At 40.5% G+C, this 22,653-nt stretch overlaps 1 protein-coding gene across 3 annotated transcripts in view; it reads right to left on the reverse strand.

Moving 5' to 3' along the window:
- The window catches only part of LOC100561184 (mannose-binding protein), a 25,140-nt gene continuing 2,487 nt past the window's right edge, over positions 1-22,653 (reverse strand). For 2 of the 3 annotated variants that reach the window (XM_008115791.2, XM_003224085.3), the window contains exons 2-5: positions 19,225-19,427; positions 14,383-14,490; positions 13,431-13,511; positions 10,114-10,648 (exon numbers count right to left, since the gene is read on the reverse strand). In XM_008115791.2, the coding sequence (XP_008113998.2) occupies positions 10,275-10,648; positions 13,431-13,511; positions 14,383-14,490; positions 19,225-19,408 (747 nt within the window). In that variant the 5' untranslated portion in view covers positions 19,409-19,427 and the 3' untranslated portion in view covers positions 10,114-10,274. Of the gene's footprint in view, positions 823-10,113; positions 10,649-13,430; positions 13,512-14,382; positions 14,491-19,224; positions 19,428-22,653 lie in introns of those variants that run through there. The other variant, XM_008115793.3, reaches the window with a different exon arrangement.

Here is a 22,653-nt window from a genome sequence, read left to right on the forward strand (position 1 = left end):
TATTTATGTGGGATTTTTCCCTTTGCTGATGCCTCTTGTAAAACCTGGCTGATTGATGCCACTCCAAATGTTAAAGATGCACTATTATTTTACATTACTAGAAAGAGCTTTTTTAAAAGAGAGAGAGAGAGAAATGCCTACAGTGTTTTATAAAATCTGATATAATAGCTTCTTTTCAGTTTTAACCATCTCAAACAAATACTAGAATAATCGTTTTAGACAATTTCTTGCTGTTAAAATACTTATTATACAAACATGATACCATTTCCAAAAATCAGTTGTTTTTGTTCAGATTGTTTTTAAGAAGTGTCTTTATTAAACACATAGTTAACAAAATATAGCCGTTAAAAGCCATTTGGAACATCTGAGACCTTGACATCTTTCCAAATACTTAGCACTCTGTTGCAAGAGAAGGTCCAACAACTTGAATCTACTCTCCAACCCAGTGTTTCTCAGCCTTTGGTCCTCCAGGTGTTTTGGACATCAGCTCCCAGAAATCCCAGCCAGTTTGCCAGCTTTTAGAAATTATGGAAGTTTAAATATCTGGAGGAGCAGAGTTTAAGAAACACTGCTCCTGCCTGTTAGAAGTATGGGCTTTTTCAACACAGCAGAGCAGACTGTTCTGGAGGATGAAAATACAAGGGACATCTCAGAGGAGGGGATCAGGTTGCAATGATGTCAGAAATTTGGAGTTTTTCTAGTTCCCGTGGATACTGAGGGACACCTGGCAAGCTTCGGTAACTGCGGATGGCATGAATCAGGAACCAGGAATCTCACCAGGTTGAAGGCTGTCCTGTTTTGTCTTTCAACAGCCTTAAGACACTGTGGTAAGTAAATGAAAACTGCTTTACTTCAGCAAAACATAATGTACAGCACATTCAGTGAATTAATGCAAAAGAAATCCAGGAAGTCTTACTTCAGACAAAGAAACAGGCATAAATCCAGATGCAACTTGGAGCAGGCACACAGAGACTGAAGGCATTAGAGTCAATTTATTATCAGCAAGAGCTGGCTGCATCTTCTTCTGTATTTATAGCCCTGGGTCCTCACACAGCTGCTAGGGCAGTTCCTAATTACTCAGCTGCATTTCTGGCAGCTAATCTAGCTGAATGACATCTCTGCTCTGTTTCCTTTCGCCTCTCCTGGAATGAGGGTACTAGCAAAGTCTCCTCCTCAGACTCCAACTCACCCTCAGATTCATGAACACTTTCCTGCTCCCCTTCCTCTTCTGAAGAAGAGGAATCCCTAACAAAGGCAAACTACAGAGACCTTTATTCAATTTGTGCAAAAAACAAACACACACACTTGTACAGCACGGATGCACAAAGGGTACAAGTGTAAAATCATAATCATAAGTGGACATTTTTATGCACATGAATTCTCATGCATTATTATTGCTACGTTTTGAAACTCCCCCCCCACCCCCTGATTGGCCAGTGCTGAGAAGTTGGCCGTCATCCCCTAGGCCTCTGATTGGTCAGAAGGCAGGTCTTAGCTGGTGCACACCATGATTGGAGGAGGCTGTGATGACATAACGGGGGATCTCCTCCCAGCTGGGCTGGGAGGCCCCAAAGCTTCCAATGGGCTGGCAGAAGCAGTCTTGGGGCGGCCAGGTCCCTAGAAGTCAAGCCAACCCCTAGGTGTATAGCAATGGAATGCTGGAGACAAAGAAAAGTCCAAAAGATAATTTGACAGGGTTATGCAGATACTGGACTCAGCCAGAGTAGACAATGGGGGTTATTGTCCCAGACATCTTCCCATGCTGGGGAGTCAAAGAAAGAGTCCTAAAGATGTATGTTGTTGATGGGATTGCAATCAAATGTTTAATCCTGGACCTTTGTCCCACAGATAGCTGAGATCCCCGATGGGGAACTGTTGGGCAGTGGGCAGTGGGCAGATGGGCTCCCGCTGAGATCCAGGAAGGCCCTTTGTCCCATAGATTATGTCCCATCTCTAGTTCCAACACAGGGCGTGGAATGGGTATCTAGAATTGCTCAAGAGAGGTTACTGGAGAGCATAGGTTCAGATAGCTGAGATCCCCGATGGGGAACTGTTGGGCAGTGGGCAGTGGGCAGATGGGCTCCCGCTGAGATCCAGGAAGGCCCTTTGTCCCATAGATTATGTCCCATCTCTAGTTCCAACACAGGGCGTGGAATGGGTATCTAGAATTGCTCAAGAGAGGTTACTGGAGAGCATAGGTTCATTTACGTTTGCCTTCATTTTATAAACTCCAATAATTACAATTAAAAAACATTAAAAATATGAAAGAGTGTTCATGTGGTACTTGGTATAAGCTTATAGAGAAGGAAGGGGTGAAGAGTGAGGGTTTTTCCCTTGCTGAGCATAAGATGGAAAAGGTATTTCTCCCTATTTGTTTATATTTTATCCCCTCCACCCGTGCACACATATTCACATAAGAAAAAAAATTAAAATAAAAGAAATATAGAGAGATACATAGTAGCAGGGATTTGGAAATGGAGGTGCTTTGGATACTAGGCATGAGCGATCAATGAAAAAAATGGTTCAGTTCTCGCTTCTAAAGTAGGGGGTGCCAGTGCTTCGTTTTAGAAACTATTTCCGATTTTTCCCCTCAAAATTTTTGGATATTTCCAAAAATTCGTAATGCTCTAAATTGGTTCATTAATGCGCATGTGCAGCCATAAAAAACAGCACTGGAGGGACTTTTACAGGGCTCTCCCACCCTCATTTTTTGAGCTATCCTGATCAAATTTGGTACTGTGGGATAACACATTCAACCCTGCTAGCTCAGCAAATTGCAGAACATTTCCTGCATCCTCTGATTTTTGTCGAATTTTCATAGCTTTTATAATAAACCATTTTTAATAATTGAAGAAATCTGTTCCTGGTTTGAAAGTCTTATTTCCTGTTTCATTGTGTTGTCTTTACATTGAAAGTCATTGTTCTACTTGAGAAACTTTGTTTTTGTGGCTGAAACTTTGTTAAATTGATGGACAGTGTCCCAGGAAATCATAATGTGCTATCATAGCACCATTATTTATTTATTTATTTATTTCATATACTGCTCTTCTCCCCCAGGGGGACCCATATCCCTTGTGCAAAGACAAAGTTTTGGCTGTGTAAAGTTTTGCCATGTTTCTATGACAGAACCAAGTAGGAAATGACATTTATTACCCAGGAACAGAAATCATAGTACACCATCAAATCACTCCTGACAGATGGCCATCAGCCTCTGAATAAGGAAATCTGTTCCTGGTTTGAAACTGTTTCATTGGGTTTTCTGGGGCTAAGAGTGTGTGACTTGCCCAAGATTTCCAGTGGGTTGCCCAGTGGGTTTCCATGGCTGAGTGGGGAATGAAGCCACAATTGTAGTCAACTCTCAAACCACAACACCAGGGGCCCCCAAATTAAGGCCCCCCAATGCCATTTACCTGGCCCCTGTCCTAAACATTAGACCAGGAGTCCCCAAATTACAGCCCGGCCCACGGGCCAGATGCAGCCCTCCAATGCCATGTACCTGGCCCCTATCCTAAACATTCGAATTAGGGTTGACCTAAGTCTGAAAAGACTTGAAGGCACACTACAACAACAATCCTGATTTTCGAATATTTCACCACAGTCTGGCCCCCCAACAGTCTGAGGGACTGTGAACGGGCCTTCCACTTAAAAATTTTGAGGACCCCTGACCTACACTAAACCATGCTGTCCCAACAAGGGGCTGCTGTTTCTTCTTACGAGGCTTAAAACCTGAGTCTTTTGTTTTTATGAATGCTCCCATGAGAAAATGTATAAGGAGGATGTGGGCGAACTACAATTCCCAAATGTCTTGTGTCAACCTTCCCAAAACTCCCCCAGGATTTACAGCTGGACAATACTGGGTCTTTGTGCCAAGTGTGTTCCAGATCCATCACTTCTTCTTATCCCAGTTTATATGCAGCGGATAATCTGGGATAAGAAGGTAATGGGGTTTAGCCTGCTTTTAAACTAGGAGGGAAAGCTCTCAGGAGTGAGCTTCTCCGATGGGGCTTATCCCGCCTTTACACCAGGAGGGAAAGCGCTCAGGAGTGAGCTTCTTCAATGGGGCTTATCCCATTTTTAAACCAGGAGGGAAAGTGCTCAGGGGTGAGTTTCTTCTTTGATGGGGCTTATTCCGCTTTTAAATCAGGAGGGAAAGCGCTCAGGAGTGAGCTTCTTCAATGGGGCTTATCCCGCTTTTAAACCAGGAGGGAAAGCGCTCAGGGGTGAGTTTTTTCAGATGCTACACTATGTTTTAGGAAAAAACCCCAGTCTTTTGTTTTTTATGAATGCTCCCATGAGAAAATGTATGGGTGAACTACAATTCCCAAAAGTTTTGGGTCAACCTTCCCAAAACTCCCCCAGGATTCACAACTGTGTGCCAAGATCCCTCACTTTTCTTCTTATGCCAGAAATTGCAGTGGGGATTTATATAATCCAGTTTAAATCAGATAAACTGGGATAAGATCCTAGGATATAGGGCAGTGTAGATCCAGCCTGATCTTGCAAACAAGGAGGAGGAGCAGGAGAATATATGTCCCCAGCCCACAGACAACACCATCAATCCACCCACCCACCCTCACGAGCTTTTCTAGAAAACTAAAGCATGGGCAAGCAGAGGACATTGGCCCCCACCCTTGCATCCAGTGTGGACTTCTCTGATTGGTCGGGGAGAGGCCATGTTTGGCTGTGCTGTGCTCCCAATCAAATTCCGTTGCATTAAAAAATATTTTAAAAATAATAAAAAAATATTTAAAAATGATTTTTGGGGGAAAAAAATAACGAAAAAAATAAAGAGACATAACGAGAGGAAGGCGACAATGCTTCGAATTACCAAGCTTGATGGGCCGTGCTAGCCCGTGTCGGATACCAGTTCAAAAAGCCGGATACATCCAAAATTAATCCGAATTAAGAATCATTTCGATATTTTGATCATCCCTATTGGATACATTTTAGCTGTTCGGCTTGCATCTTGACTAGGGAGAAGGGAGAAGGTAAGATGGGCAATCTCTGTTGAAGCTTTGGAGATTTGTTGGTGCAGACAGGCTCAGGCTAAACAGCTGTGCCTGGTGTGTATGTTTGTGTATGGGGGCACATTATAAGGCTATGGAGTGTGGGCTGCTGCTGGTCTTTTGGAGGCTTGAGGGAGGTCATGCAGATGGAGGCCTTTTCCAGTTCATCTGGCCTTTTGTCCTTGGAAAACTACAATTCCCACAGAGGTAAAACTATGTCTTCTTCTATTAGGGGTGTGGTTGGAGTCCTCAATAACATCATGTACAAGTGGTAAAAGTTTGGAGGACACACAGAAGTAGAAGGACTAGGGGTCATTTTTTGAGTTTGGAGCTACAGATTTGAAGAGAAGTTCTCTCTACTAGCTTTGATGATAAGGAATAGTAAGAAGAAAAGCAATGTTGTCTGTCCTCAGGGAATGTGCAGGTGGACCTGGAACAGTTAGCACCAGGAATGGCCACTACCAAACTGTAAAGGAGACATATGGTGTTGGTAGGGGACTCCCTGCTGAGTGGAACAAAAGCAGCGATTTGCAGGCTTGATATAGGTTGACTTGAAAGCTTTGTTATCTCCCTGAGGGGAAAGAAATGTGTGATGTAACAAAGCAGGTGACAAGGCTTGTCAAGCCAACTGACCATTACCATTTGGTCCATATGGGAATCAATCACATTATAAGATTGCTTTCTGCATATCTCAAGGGATTACACAAGTTGTACTTTCATTTTTCCTCCCATTTGAAGAATATGGCATAGGAAGAGAGAGAAGAATAGTGTACATGAACAACTGACTCAATAGATAGTGCTGCCAGTAACGGGATTTAGCTTCTTGGACCATGGTATGTGCTTTCATGAGGATGGTTTTCTGGCAAGAGATGGGTTACATTTCTGAGCAGTTGACAGGAATGTATTTTTTAGGCCAGGACTTTTATAAATATGATCAGGAGGGCTTAAAATGAATTTTGTGTGGAGAGGAGTCATCATTCTTGAAGACAGGAGTTCACCAGGTGCTGGAGATAATAGCCTAATGGTTATAGAGAGAACTGGATAAAATATACAACTCACATGTGAGATAGGAAAAAACCTTAAATAAGTAGCTGGGGGAAAGGTCCATGGTTTTAGAGGTCTCTAGTCCAATGGTTCTTAAAAGTGTGCTCCGTGAAACCCTTGGGACTTTGCGAAGCATCCTGAGGTTCTTCATGGGTCCTTCTTCCTCCTTGTCTCCAAGATTTCCCTCTTCTTTCTTGCTTCTCTCCCTTCCCTCCCTCACCCCCAAAAGCCTTTTTTTCTTGCTAACAGATGGCTCCTGGGGTTGCTCCTATTATTATTATTATTATTATTATTATTATTATTATTATTATTATTATTAATTACAAAGGCTGGATGGACATCTGTTGGGGGTGCTTTGATTGTGCTTTTCCTGCATGGCAGAAGGGGGTTGGACTGGATGGCTCCGGGGATCTTTCACTGAGTACTGTTATGTTTATGCTGGTTAAAATTATTCTTCATTTTAAATATTGTATTGTTCCTTCTTTCCTTTTTTCATACTATAAACAACATATATGCAATGTGCATAGGAATGTGTTCATGTTTTTTTTAGTTAGTTCACACATACACTCTCCATCCATCTGCCACTGGCCTAGCACATCTGTCAAATTTTTAAACGCATGGAGAACATGAAAAGTCCCAGCAAGCTGGACTAAATGTTGTCTCTGACATTTTTTTAAAGGGGGGTGGGGTGGGTAGAGGAACCTGCTAAGTGGACCCAAATATTAGTGCCCAGTCAGCCTGGCATCAGCACTGGGAAAGATTCCAGAGCAGATTATTAAACAGACAATCTGTAATCATTTAAAAAGGAATGCCTTGATTGCTAGAAGTCAATATTTGTTTTCTCAAAATCTAAGTTATTTAGAAAACTATTTAGAAGCACTCCAGCTTGGATCGTTACCTTGACGTGGTGCTGGGGCTTGAGTGCCTCGATGAAGCCATGAGCTATACCATGCAGGGCCACCCAAGACGGGAAGGTCATGGCAGAGAGGTCAGACCAAGCACGATCCCTGGGGAAGGTAATGGCAACCCACCCCAGTATTCTTGCCATGAAAACTATATGGATCAGTACAACCAGAGAAATGTTGGTATACCATTGGAAGATAGAACCCCCAGGTCGGAAGATGGTCAAAATGCTACTGGGGAGGAGCAGAGGACTAGTCCAAGTAGCCCCAGACGTGATGACGCAGTTAGCTCAAAGCCGAAAGGAAGGCTAATGGCCGACAGTGCTGGAGGTATAGGACGAATCTGATGTTCTAGAGATCAACACACTATAGGAACCTGGAATGTAAGATCTATGAGCCAGGGCAAACTGGATGTGGTTATTGGTGAGATGTCAAGATTAAAGACAGACATTCTGGGAGTCAGTGAACTGAAATGGGCCACTTCACAAAAGATGACCACCAGATCTACTACTGCAGACAAGAGGAACACTGAAGAAATGGAGTAGCCTTCATAGTTAATAATAAAGTTGCGAAAGCAGTGATTGGATACAACCCAAAAAATGATAGAATGATCTCAATTCGAGTTAAAGGCTAGCCATTTAACATCACAGTGACCCAAACATACGTCCCAACCACAGCGGCTGAAGAAGCAGAATTAGATAAGTTCTACGAGGATCTGCAGCACTTATGGATAACACACCAAAAAGAGACATTATTCTCATTACAGGAGATTGGAATGCTAAGGTGGGCAGTCAGATGATAACCGGAATCACAGGCAAGTATGGTCTGGGACAACAAAATGAAGCAGGACGTAGGCTGATAGAATTTTGCCAGGAAAACTCAATGTGCATAACAAACACATTCCAACAACCTAAAAGACGGCTTTACACATCGACTTCACCTTTGCAGCCAAAGGTGGCGGACATCCATCCAGTCAGTGAAAACAAGACCTGGAGCTGACTGTAGTTCAGATCACGAACTTCTTATTACAAAATTTAGAATCAGACTAAAGAGAATGGGGAAAATACATAGGTCAATTAGATATGATCTCACAAATATTCCCAGTGAATATGCAGTGGAGGTGAAGAATAGATTTCAGGGACTAGATTTAATAAATAGAGTCCCAGAAGAACTATGGACAGAAGTCCACAACATTGTTCAGGAGGCAGCAACAAAGTACGCCCCATAGAAAAAGAAAACCAAGAAGGCAAGATGGTTGTCTGTTGAGACACTGGAAGTAGCCCAAGAAAGAAGGAAGGCGAAAGGAAACAGCGATAGGGGGAGATACGGCCAATTAAATACGCAATTCCAGAGGTTAACCAGGAGAGACAAGGAACTATTTTTGATCTAGCAATGCATGGAAGTGGAAGAAGACACTAGGATAGGAAGGACAAGAGATCTCTTCCAGAAAATCAGAAACATCAGAGGCAAATTTCAGGCAAAAATGGGCACAAAGATGGCAGGGACCTAACAGAAGCTGAAGAGATCAAAAATAGGTGGCGAGAATATACAGAAGATCTGTATAGGAAGGATAATAATATAGAGGAGACGCAGCAGGAGACGACAGGATCCCAGCTGAGCTGTTTAAAATCTTGGAAGGTGATGCTGTCAAGGTGATGCATGCCATATGCCAGCAAATATGGAAAACACAAGATTGGCCATCAGATTGGAAAAAATCAATTTATATCCACATACCAAAAAAGGGAAATGTTAAAGAATGCTCAAACTTCCATACAGTGGCACTTATTTCCCATGCCAATAAGGTATTGCTCAAGATCCTGCAAGGCAGACTCCAGCAATACATGGAGCAAGAGTTGCCAGGTGTCCAAGCTGGGTTCAGAAAAGGCAGAGGAATGAGATACCAAATTGCCAATATCCGCTGGATAATGGAGGAAGCCAGGGAGTTTCAGAAAAACATCTACTTCTGCTTTATTGACTATTCTAAAGCCTTCGACTGTGTGGATCATAATAAACTATGGCATGTTCTTGGTGGTATGGGGATACCAAGTCACCTTGTCTGTCTCCTGAGAAATCTGTATAAAGACCAAGTAGCCACAGTAAGAACAGATCACGGAACAACAGACTGGTTCAAGATTGGGAAAGGAGTGTGGCAGGGCTGCATATTTTCACCCTCCCTATTCAACTTGTATGCAGAACACATCATGCAACATGCGGGGCTTGAGGAATCAAAGGCCGGAGTTAAAATTTCTGGAAGAAACATTAACAACAGCAGATGATACCACTCTGATGGCCGAAAGTGAGGAGGAGCTGAGGAGCCTTATCACCAAGGTGAAAGAAGAAAGTGCAAAAGCTGGGTTGCAGTTAAACGTCAAGAAAACCAAGATCATGGCAACTACACCTATTGATAACTGGCAAACAGAGAGAGAAAACGTGGAGGCAGTGACAGATTTTTTTTTCTCAGCGCGAAGATCACTGCAGATGCAGACTGCAGCCAGGAAATCAGAAGACGTTTACTTCTTAGGAGGAGAGCAATGGCCAACCTTGACAAAATAGTGAAGAGCAGAGACATCACACTGGCAACGAAGGTCCGCATAGTCAAAGCAATGGTATTCCCCATAGTAACCTATGTATGCGAGAGCTGGACCATAAGGAAGGCTGAGCGAAGGAAGATAGACTCTTTTGAACTCTGGTTCTGGAGGAAAATCCCGAGAGTGCCTTGGACCACAAGAAGATCCAACCAGTCCATCCTCCAGGAAATAATGCCCGGCTGCTCACTGGAGGGAAGGATATTAGAGGCAAAGCTGAAGTATTTTGGCCACATCATGAGGAGACAGGAAAGCTTGGAAAAGACCACAATGCTGGGGATAATGGAAGGAAAAAGGAAGAGAGACCGACCAAGGGCAAGATGGATGGACGGTATCCTTGAAGTGACTGGCTTGACCTTGAAGGAACTGAGGGCGGTGACGGCCGACAGGGAGCTCTGGTGTGGACTGGTCCATGAAGTCACGAAGAGTCGAAAACGACTGAGCAGCAGCATTTAGAAGTAATGTTGTTTCTAGTGTATTACTGCAATATGGAATTGAAGATGTCCTCTCCACCACCAAATAATGTGGTCACTTTTGTTTCTTGCTTTGTCAAAATTAGTTTTTCAACACTCCACATTCAAGTTAGAATCATATAACAATTTATTCAAAAATAAATCTATTTAATTAATCAGTTCCTAAATCTTAGTCATATGGTTGATCAATTAAGTATAGTTCAATTAGCTAAAAGTGGTAAATAAAATATATTAAATTCTGTGATCCTTGGAATGATTTCTGACTTAATATTCACAAACTATTAGTCTTTCAAGTCTACAAGGGATGTCATTCCATTTTCCAGTTCCAAAAATTTCTACACAATCTTCCCCACCAGCATCATTAGGTTCATTTGCATTCCAATTTGCGAAACTTATTATTTCTCCATCTGGATACTTAAATGTGCCCTCTGTTTGCATATCATTTATTCCTAGTAGTACATTTATATTATGTGAATTCATTATTTCAACCAAAGCACTATTTTCAAGAGCATTCCTTGGAGAAGCAAGTACACCACCACTCTGCGCACATTTGGATTGTGCAATTTCGTATGTGCCCCTGGAACCATCTGTTTGGAATGTTTTCTCACCAACCATTATGCCATTAGGAACACGCAGAACTAAAAAGAAACAGATATGTCACACATTTCATCATACACCTCCAACCTCATGTGAGGGAGCAGCATCAAACAAAGTTATAAGACCCCAAATATCACCCATCTGTCTGAAAATCCCCATGATCACATTTGGTTTTAGTGAGATTGCTAGCACTTCCACAATTCCAAGTTTTGATACTATACAGGATTAGGCACTGTGTGTGTGATATTACACTGAATCATGGACTTAGTTGTTTGTACTTATTCAATTCATTACATTATGTAACACAATTTTTGTTCCTAGGTTATAAATGCCATTTCCTAATTGGGTCTATTATAAAAACATGGAAAATGTTTATTACACTGCAAAATTTTGTTTCTGCAGGACATCCTGCAGCACATTTTGCTATAGTTTTTCAATGAATATCTGATCGAGTCTCAACCAATTCAACATAGTTTGTGTTTGTCACAAAAATGATGTTTCTGGAGGATAACAACTACAGTAGAGTCTCGCTTATCCAACGTAAACGGGCTGGCAGAACGTTGGATAAGCGAATATGTTGGATAATAAGGAGAGATTAAGGAAAAGCCTATTAAACATCAAATTAGGTTATGATTTTACAAATTAAACACCAAAACATCATGTTATACAACAAATTTGACAGAAAAAGTAGTTCAATACACAGTAATGCTATGTAGTAATTACTGTATTTATGAATTTAGCACCAAAATATCATGATGAATTGAAAACATTGACTACAAAAATGCGTTGGATAATCCAGAACGTTGGATAAGCGAGTGTTGGATAAGTGAGACTCTACTGTATTTTCAAAGTACCACACAATTAAAGGGAAATAATACTATCAAACCAGGAAAAGAATTTTCTTTCAAATTTTGTTACATGGTGTAATTGATGCTCCATGAAGGAATCCACAAGGAATACTCAAAGGTAGTTTTGCCAGTCCTTTCCCCTAAAATATAGCTTACAGAACATGATAATCGTAGGCAGTCTCTATGGTGCCTTTAGGCCATGCTGTTGTACAATAATAGGGGTGTGAAAAATCTTCATTTTTAAATAATAAGTCATATATAATTTGTATTGTATATACAAACAGATATTAAGAAATGGGGGGGGGGGGCATGCAAAAACTTACGAATCAAAATTCACCCAATACATTTTTGTTTGAATTCTCTAAATGCTAGGAAGTCAGTTTCATAGGAAGTCAGCAAGGTGAAGGCTGCAATTCCTCTTTAAATTAAGAAGAGATAGGCTTCCTCTCATCATGAGGATAGGAAAGCAGCAGGGCAAGATGAGTTGAGTGAGCTGGGAAAGAGACTGAGAGAGCACAGAATTCTGGGAAGTGTAGTTTGGGAAGGCGAGGAGCCCTGTGGCAGAGAATTCAAAAGGTCCTGCCCTAAACTACATTTCCCAGAATTCTGCTCAGCATCAGAAAGCCTCAATAGGGGAGAGACTTGTCCCTCCTAGCAGCAGCCAGAGTTCCAATAAATTGTTGAATCTGCAAAGAGGAGGACTGATTGATACTTCAATACAAATAAGTAAATCAGTGCTGGGCTGGGAAGAAATCCCTAAATTGAAGTTCTACTGGTTAAAGTCATTCAATGAGATAACTGTTGTGACTTTAAAAAAAATCTTTTTTTCAAAACTTTTTTAAAATTCCAAAAACCATTAGATGTATTAATATTTCTGAAACTTGGAGGGAATGAGCCCCTGTTATCTTGTGTCATTCTATAGAAAATTTAAGGAGATAGCTCTTATAGGGTTTCTTTAAAATGTTGCTTGTAAAATTTCCCAAAAACCCGTGGATGAGTGAAACGTTCTGAAACTTGATGGGCTAACACTAGTAAATGTAAATGTAGCAAGTTTCATGCCAATAGCTCTAACAACGAGGGAGAAAGGAACCCTGAAGTTTCCCCATTGGCACAATTACTTAACAAAAAGTAACTAAAAGTAGTTAACTTATTATAGTTACGAGACAGACCTAAGGTAAACACCTTAGAAACAATTTCCCCCATCCCCTAATTTCATAATGAGTTTTGAAACAATTTTTTCATTGATCTTTCTGGCCTATAAATATATTTATTATTTGAAATTATTGCAGTCCAGGTTCAGACCTGGTATTGGAGCAGAAACAGCTTGATTGCCTTGATGGATTACCAATGGCAGGGAAAAGCCCAGACGTGTGCAATTGGGTCTTTCACTGGCTTTTGATATCAGAAATAATATTGTAATAATATTGCCATTTTGCAATCATGAGCATTGGCTATTGAGCATGTGCGAGCAATAAAAAATATTTCAAAAGTCATTACAAAATTAGAGGGTGCTGGCATTTCATTTCTAAAGTGTTTCTAAAGTATAGTTAGGAAAACCTTCATTACTGTAATGAGAGTAATAAAATTTCATTACTTTTTAGTTATAGTAATTGTGCAAGTGGGGAAATTCAGGGGCTGCTTTCTCCCTCATTTTTACAGCTATTGGGGTGAAACTTGCTACTGTGGTAGAAAAAATTTACCACTGTTGGCCAATCAAGTGTCAGAAAGTTTCACTTATTCATGGATTTTTGGGTAATTTTATAAGTTTTTATAAACAACATTTTAAAAAGAAACCATAATAGTAACAAAATTTGACTTTTGAACCATTTTAATGGATCATACATCCTTAGTAAGCATAGTTAGAATGCTACTGTATTCAGCATTGCTCTTTCAATATAGTATAAGTTACAGAGTAAAAAGTTGAATTGTAGCAGTGCTAGATTTCATCTGTCAACAAGGATGTGGAACAATTTACCTTTCTCTTTTTTGATATCTTCTTTCAGATTCTTCATTTCCATTTGTAAATCCTTAATCTGCGTTTTTAGCAGATTCAACTCTGAAAAGAATTTAGTTGCAACATTTGCTGAGGTGAAAATAAATCATATTAAATGCACATGCAGCCTTGTGTGCTAAGGGAATTGCACTTTCAGTCTTGGTTAATCTGGACTCAGATTAAGACATAATTGGAGGAGTGGCAAAGCTTGGAAAAGGTTTTTCAAAATTACATGAACCACAGTCACCATATGAACAGTTGGCCATACTTACAGAGGAATCCTGGGAAACATAGCACATTTTTTCAAGCCTTGGTACAGTATTAGCACATCGGTACCTGACCTCCAGTTCTCCAACAGGACTCAGATGTCCACACAGGGTCCATCACTATTGCCTATGCTTGGTGCACTTTAATCAAGAATACCTGGTATCCCAAGTAGTGTGCCCCTAATATAACATAATCCCTGACCCTTTTAGCAGATTGATGGCTAGACCCAACTCCATGGAGTTGCTTAGAGTGTTCCCACCTCTACCAATGAACTCTGTCAAGGCACAAGATGGCAGGAAAACCAGAAATGACTTGCTTCTGTGGCCTATTCTACCTAAATCTGCACCTACAGTGACAGCTTTTGTTCCCCCTATAACTACACATTAAGGTCCTTAAAAAGAATGTTCTCCCTTTCTGTTTGCTCGGAAAGGGAACCTGCTGTTTGATATCAATTGTCGACTCTACCTTCCCTCCAGTGTGCCATTTCCCTCCAGTTCTCCTCCTTCCTAGCTTGCCATGTTGGATTCAAATATGTTTCAAGAAAGAACATTTCATGCCAGCAAGCCTACTTTAGACCCATATCATTCCAAGACTCATAGCCATTGCATTCTATTCTTTCATTTTCATTTAAAGGTAGGAGGGGGACTAATAAATCAGAGTCACTTACCTGAATCATCACAACTTCCAGGTGATCCTTTCTCTCCTATGGGTCCAAGATCTCCTTTCTGCCCAGGAGGCCCAGCTTTCCCTGGCGGACCCTGGATCCCTCGCAGTCCTGGTCATTCCATTAATTGAATCAGGGATTCCAGCAGACAAAAAGAGTATTATTAATGGAACATAAATTTTGGCATCAGAAAAACACTTCATTGCCACATTGCATAGTTGGGAGAAACAGGCATCAATAGACTGCATGTATATTTTGAAAGAGTCAGAAGTCCTGACTGTTCATTTTATAAAAGGGACATATTTTCCCCCTCAGAAAGGAGGGAACAGTTCAGATGATGGCTGCTGAGTGTGTGAATGCATGTATAAAAGCATAGCAGGTTTCAATGAGGATTGTAAAAGAGTTATTCAAGGTGCCAGATCCTATTCCTAAATAGTTTTTGCACATTGGGCTGTCCCTTCAAAGCCAGCCAAAGCCCAGAATAGAGTCACTGTCCTGGTGACATGGGAGCTACCAGATGTCAAAGCATGGTGGAATTGGGAAAGAAAACCTTGCATCTTTCCTCCAGTATACTATTGCTAAAAATACCAAGCAGGAAGCATGGAAACAGTTTACTAGGGCAATTGTCTTCCTTATATTATTTGTTTCTGAAATATGCTATTGAGAAGTACATAGCAACACTATTTTGTGTTTTTTTGTGAGAGTGGGGGAAATAGTTAAGATGTAATGCTATCTTTGTTCTCCTTACCTCCATGGATGCGTTCTTTTAAGGAACATTATGGTGGTCATATTTTACCCATCTTTATTCAGTTTATAGGCTTTATCTCTCCCTCCTTTCTCTAGCATGTGATCTTTGAAATGTTCCTGCTATTTTTCTCCCTTGCCTCCCATGCTTAGAGTACCTTTACAGAACACAAACTATATTTGTGTATGAACCTACTCACTCTCTGGCTTTCATAATTCTCCACTCAATTGTTTCTCGTGATGTATTTGACATCATTCCTTTGGACCTCTTCACATGGCCCCTTTGGGCTATGTGGTTGCGCTGACAACCACTGGTGAAAAGGAAAGAGTGCAGGGCATCCATGTGCCCTCCCTGCCCCCCTCATTATATGGAGGGAATGGGCGAGGGTGCTTTGGCACCCTTTCCCTCCCCTCATCAGATGGCAGAAAGGGCGGTGTGAGGACTTGACGTGGCAGAGAATGGAATCCCTTCAGATCCCACCGCTGCCACCAATTATGTGAAGACTTGATGTGATGACAGGGATGGAACCTTTTTGGATCCCACCGCTGCCACCAAAATGCGAAGGGTTCACCTTCTACCTCTATGTATTTCACTTTTCTATGTTGTCGCTGCCACCACCTTTGAAAGATGCTTTGCTCAAATAATAAGCAACATTTGAAGAAACAGTAACTTGTTTATTTATAGTACAAAGCTTGATAGTTGCAAGAATGTTATAACTTAAGTTGAACGATGTTACTTCTGTACAGTAAGTGTTGCAAGACTTTTCAATCGTTTCACTGAGCTTAGTATGGTATTAGCTTTATAAGACTTGTTTCTTTCGGTTAGGAATACTGTCCTTCTTGAACTTAATTGATCTGTACCCGATCAAACTTGGACTGGGGAGTTTAACTGGTTAACCCTAGTCCTTCTATGACTTAGGGATGTAACCTCAGCTCTTTAGTTATTCCTACTAAAGGCTCAGCAACTTTAATTTTAGCCCTTCTCCGCTAAAACTCTCTAGCTGCTCAACTTCCTCCCACAATCTCTTTATTTCCATCACACTCCTTTCCCACTGAATAGAACCAACTGCTCTGCTCAACCGACAAACTCCAACTGCCAAATTCCAACTGCTAAATTTTGAATTCTAAGGCTTCCACCAGCAAGGTGAAGCCACGCCCCTTTTCTTGGCCATGCCTTAGAGGCTCCCAGCTTCTGTATAAGAATAGCTGAAATATATAACTTTAAACAGTCAACCTAAACATAACAATCATGAATAAAACACAATGATCATGACATCTTTACATACCTTCCAACCCGGAAAGATTATTTTTGCTTTTTCTAGACCCAGAATAAGCAAAAATAATAGAGAGTAACACAAAATACATATCTATACATAAACATAACATCATACCTTAAACTCTAAATACAAACCTGTAAGTCTTCCGATCAAGGTGCTCTGGATAGAGCATCAGCTACTACATTACATTTGCCCTTTATATGTTTAATATCAAATGTAAAGTCCTGTAGTGATAAACTCCATCTCAATAATTTGTTATTGGTCCCTTTTACATTATCCAACCATCTTAGGGGTGCGTGATCAGTTTTTGTTACACGTATCTTAGGCACTGAATTAGTCTTTGTTACACGTATCCCACCGCTTGGCACCAATTAATGTGAGGACTTGACGTGGCAGAGAATGGAATCCCTTCAGATCCCACCGCTGCCACCAATTATGTGAAGACTTGATGTGATGACAGGGATGGAACCTTTTTGGATCCCACCGCTGCCACCAAAATGCGAAGGGTTCACCTTCTACCTCTATGTATTTCACTTTTCTATGTTGTCGCTGCCACCACCTTTGAAAGATGCTTTGCTCAAATAATAAGCAACATTTGAAGAAACAGTAACTTGTTTATTTATAGTACAAAGCTTGATAGTTGCAAGAATGTTATAACTTAAGTTGAACGATGTTACTTCTGTACAGTAAGTGTTGCAAGACTTTGCAATCGTTTCACTGAGCTTAGTATGGTATTAGCTTTATAAGACTTGTTTCTTTCGGTTAGGAATACTGTCCTTCTTGAACTTAATTGATCTGTACCCGATCAAACTTGGACTGGGGAGTTTAACTGGTTAACCCTAGTCCTTCTATGACTTAGGGATGTAACCTCAGCTCTTTAGTTATTCCTACTAAAGGCTCAGCAACTTTAATTTTAGCCCTTCTCCGCTAAAACTCTCTAGCTGCTCAACTTCCTCCCACAATCTCTTTATTTCCATCACACTCCTTTCCCACTGAATAGAACCAACTGCTCTGCTCAACCGACAAACTCCAACTGCCAAATTCCAACTGCTAAATTTTGAATTCTAAGGCTTCCACCAGCAAGGTGAAGCCACGCCCCTTTTCTTGGCCATGCCTTAGAGGCTCCCAGCTTCTGTATAAGAATAGCTGAAATATATAACTTTAAACAGTCAACCTAAACATAACAATCATGAATAAAACACAATGATCATGACATCTTTACATACCTTCCAACCCGGAAAGATTATTTTTGCTTTTTCTAGACCCAGAATAAGCAAAAATAATAGAGAGTAACACAAAATACATATCTATACATAAACATAACATCATACCTTAAACTCTAAATACAAACCTGTAAGTCTTCCGATCAAGGTGCTCTGGATAGAGCATCAGCTACTACATTACATTTGCCCTTTATATGTTTAATATCAAATGTAAAGTCCTGTAGTGATAAACTCCATCTCAATAATTTGTTATTGGTCCCTTTTACATTATCCAACCATCTTAGGGGTGCGTGATCAGTTTTTGTTACACGTATCTTAGGCACTGAATTAGTCTTTGTTACACGTATCCCACCGCTTGGCACCAATTAATGTGAGGACTTGACGTGGCAGAGAATGGAATCCCTTCAGATCCCACCGCTGCCACCAATTATGTGAAGACTTGATGTGATGACAGGGATGGAACCTTTTTGGATCCCACCGCTGCCACCAAAATGCGAAGGGTTCACCTTCTACCTCTATGTATTTCACTTTTCTATGTTGTCGCTGCCACCACCTTTGAAAGATGCTTTGCTCAAATAATAAGCAACATTTGAAGAAACAGTAACTTGTTTATTTATAGTACAAAGCTTGATAGTTGCAAGAATGTTATAACTTAAGTTGAACGATGTTACTTCTGTACAGTAAGTGTTGCAAGACTTTGCAATCGTTTCACTGAGCTTAGTATGGTATTAGCTTTATAAGACTTGTTTCTTTCGGTTAGGAATACTGTCCTTCTTGAACTTAATTGATCTGTACCCGATCAAACTTGGACTGGGGAGTTTAACTGGTTAACCCTAGTCCTTCTATGACTTAGGGATGTAACCTCAGCTCTTTAGTTATTCCTACTAAAGGCTCAGCAACTTTAATTTTAGCCCTTCTCCGCTAAAACTCTCTAGCTGCTCAACTTCCTCCCACAATCTCTTTATTTCCATCACATTCCTTTCCCACTGAATAGAACCAAAACTGCTCTGCTCAACCGACAAACTCCAACTGCCAAATTCCAACTGCTAAATTTTGAATTCTAAGGCTTCCACCAGCAAGGTGAAGCCACGCCCCTTTTCTTGGCCATGCCTTAGAGGCTCCCAGCTTCTGTATAAGAATAGCTGAAATATATAACTTTAAACAGTCAACCTAAACATAACAATCATGAATAAAACACAATGATCATGACATCTTTACAGGCGGCAAAGCATGTTGCCCCGCCACCTTTCTGCCATTACATGGGGATTTGGGAAGAAAAGTGTGGGTAGCTCTGTCAGACTTTAGATGCATGCTGCGCAATCATAATTCTGTCCAAATGGAAATTGTATTAACAAGACTCAACTGAATTGGGATTTGCTTCCCAAAAGATAGATAAAGAATAAGTATTTATGAGCATGCATTTAAAAAAGAGTGAGGCGCTTTTCAATGATCCTTATTTTGGTTGCATTTCTTCTTGAAAGGTCCATCTCTATTGCATCTCATCCCTCTCTTTTCCTGAAATCTATATGTGATGACCCTCGTAATCACAGTCAACACCATCAATCCTGTGTATTAATAGTGTAAGAATAATAAGAAAGTACCTTGTTCTCCATTTTCACCTTTAGGCCCCACGAACCCATCTCTGCCTGGTAATCCATTGGCACCAGGGATTCCATCACGGATAATGCAAGTATTCACTTTATCTTCACATCTGCTCTGGTCAGGAACAGTTGTCTTTACCGGGATTATGTGCAGCACAACAATGAAAAAAGCTTGCAAGTACATTGCTCAAGAATAGTTCTTCCTAGAAAACAAAAAGAGTAGTACTACAGTTGACTTCTCAAAATGTGCTGCAGAAATCAGAGGTGTTCCCTGGAAACCCATCAGAATATTTTCTGTGAGAAATTCAGTAATAGTAGATAAGCCCAAGGAATGTGTGAAGCCAATAGTTAGTTAAAACTGCCATTGTTAATTTGCGTTACAAATGTACATAAGGGGCTTTTTGTTGTTGTTATTTTAGGGATGGATAGCAATTGGGCAGAATTTTGAGATACTAGCATAATTGAGGTTTCTGTTTAGCTTCTTCTCACACTAATTTGAGGAGAAGTACTCTCACAGCCATCCCTGTTACAAATTTAGGGGCAGGTAAGAATTCAGTTTTACTCTTTTTTGTAAGAATTTGTCAAAAACTGTTAATTTCTTCAGATTCAGTACTGAAAGAACATGAGATTTTAAAATACGAACAAATAAACAAAATAAGACATAAAATGTGGATAAACCAAAAGGTGCAAAGTTATCTCTCCAGGTCCAGTGCTGATTAACTGATTTGCTCTGCATATGACTATATTTGGACTGAGTTAAGATTTAGAGAAATCTCATCTCTAAAAACTACATGGTGGACAAGTATAACAATATAATCCTCTCTATGCTGGAATTTGCTGTATATATTGAATTTGGCCACTGGTCAGTACCTATGGGGAAGAATTCCATTTCAGAACATTTTTGAGGAAGTTCTAGAGTCGGTTTCAAATACTCCATCGAATCAGGTTTAAGAGATTCTACCTGAAGGTTTAATATATTCCATCTAAAAATTAGGAAGAACTTTCTGATGGTAAAAGCTGTTTAGGAGTGGAATATGCTTCCTCGGAGTGTGGTAGAGTCTCCTTCTCTGGAGGTTTTAAAGCAGAGGTTGGATTGACATCTTTCAAGTGTGCTTTGATTGGATGTTGGCAGCATGGCAGAATGGAGTTACTGGATCTTGTGGTATCTTCCAACTCTATGATTCTATGATTCTATTATTTCAATCTCAGAAGAAAAGTAAAATGATGGATTTTCTCACCCCTGTTTGAGTTTTTGTCTCATCATTAACAGAGAATAAAGTATAGCACATTAAATAACTTTTGCACACATCACCTTGCACCCAACGAGAGATTTTTGATTAGTTGAAGGTTCGAAAATTTTAAGTGTCATGTTACATTTTGAATTTAAGGGGGCGAAAGGAAGACTTTTGAAGAAAGCAATTTTTATCCTAACACCCCTGAGTTAGATAAATCTTTTATCTATACAAGACTATAGTAGAGTAATCCTCAAAGTCAAACCAGTAGGGCTTTCTCCTTGTCAGGGACTATATGACACCATCTGTTACTTCTCTCCTTGGATTCTTCTGTTTGTTCTGAAACTAGATAAAATTCCTATCATAGCTGGAGGGACACAGATTCACTTATGACAAAATACCTTTGTTTTGGACTCTCCTTCATTGTGTCACTACTGAATTTTGTTGCAATTGGGACCTACACTTAAAAAATTAACACTACAGTTAGCCCTGACACTCTTTCACTGTGGAGGATGAGAGACAAAACCTAATTCATCTGATCTTCCTGGTATTGATGTGCATTTTGAAGCAAAGCAGTATGAAAAGATAGCAGAAGTTGTACTTAGTACTTGGTGCACAATCGATCATACAAGTTGTTTTATTTTTGTAGCAATCCAAACTGAAGATTAGGAAGAAATTGAGTTGTATGTGGCAAATGTGGCAGAGGTCTTAATTAGCCCCTTCTTGTTTGTTACTGCATAGAGTACTTCTCCTCATATACAGACCAGTAGACTTTGCCCCGGTGGCAAAGTACATGAAAGCACTGAGCTGCAGACCGAAAGGTCCCAGGTTCAAGCCCCGGGAGCGGCGGGAGCGGCCACTGTTAGCTCCAGCTCCTGTCAACTTAGCAGTTCGAAAACATGCCAATGTGAGTAGATCAATAGGTACTGCTCTGATGGGAAGGTAACGGCACTCCATGCAGTCATGCCGGCCACATGACCTTGGAGGTGTCTACGGACAACACCGGCTCTTCAGCTTAGAAATGGAAATGAGCACCAACCTAGACTTAACGTCAGGGGAAACTGTTACCTTTACCTTTTAGGCTGAAGAACTGAATATTTTTTATTTAGCCTTTTTAGATTGAGGAGGCTCTTCACTTTACAGCATTCCTTTTCCAATGGAGAAAGGGATGGAGACTGCATTGGAGGGAGCAGAGCTAGCATTTCTCCCCTCTTCATGGAATTATTTCTGGATCTACTTGGAAGATGCTTGAAAGAGTTAACTCCATATTCAAACCCAGTTAGTATCTATTTCATTGAAGCTCCTATCATTCACAAATGGCTTGAGAACCAGATAACGCTGACAATATCTCTCATGAAGAATATTGCCTGGCAATAAGAGAATGAGGTTACCCACTTTTGCTACTTATCTTGTCAAGTGCAGTAAGTAAAGACTTTTCTTATATAGAGACCAGTAGGAGAACAGAAAGGAAGCACGTGAAGATTTAAGGGTTACTGTTCAGGGGTTGTTATTGCATGTGTTATAAACTAGACCTTTGTCATTTTGTCATCCTGTGGTTTCAAGTCTCTTTTCTTTTTGCATTACAGTTAGAGGCAGTAGGAGCAATTTTATTGCTTTGGGAAAAGCAGAAAAAGATGTTCCCGTGCACCCACTCAAGAAGTTATGCAAAGCCAAATAGGTTCTTTTGGTACACAAGAGAGAAAATTTTGCAAGCACTTTCCACAAACCTGGCAGTAAAATTATAAGACATTAAATAACCAACAATTTTCTGCCCTTCACGACACCCCAACTCTGTTGCCTGAAATGATGTTATGCCAGCCAGAGCCGGCCCTAGGTATTTTTCAAGTGTAGACGAACAGAATTTTGGCGCCCCCCCCCCAACCAATCACTAAAAAAAAAAAAGCATTGGATAAGCAAAAATGTTGGATAATAAGGAGGGATTAAGGAAAAGCCTATTAAACATCAAATTACATTAAGATTTTACAAATTAAGCACCAAAACATCATGTTTTACAAGAAATCAACAGGAAAAGCAGTCTCAACTGCGCCCCCGTATGTTTTGCACCCCAAGCAACCGCTTAATTCGCCTCATTGTTGGACCGGCTCTGATGCCAGCTAAAGACAGAGCCAGCCTTTTTTTTTAGCAAATCCCACTACATGTCTCACTTGGTTTTAATTCTTTATATCATAGTATCCAG

This window comes from Anolis carolinensis, chromosome 3 (assembly GCF_035594765.1).
Source record: "Anolis carolinensis isolate JA03-04 chromosome 3, rAnoCar3.1.pri, whole genome shotgun sequence".
Lineage (NCBI taxonomy): Eukaryota > Metazoa > Chordata > Lepidosauria > Squamata > Dactyloidae > Anolis > Anolis carolinensis.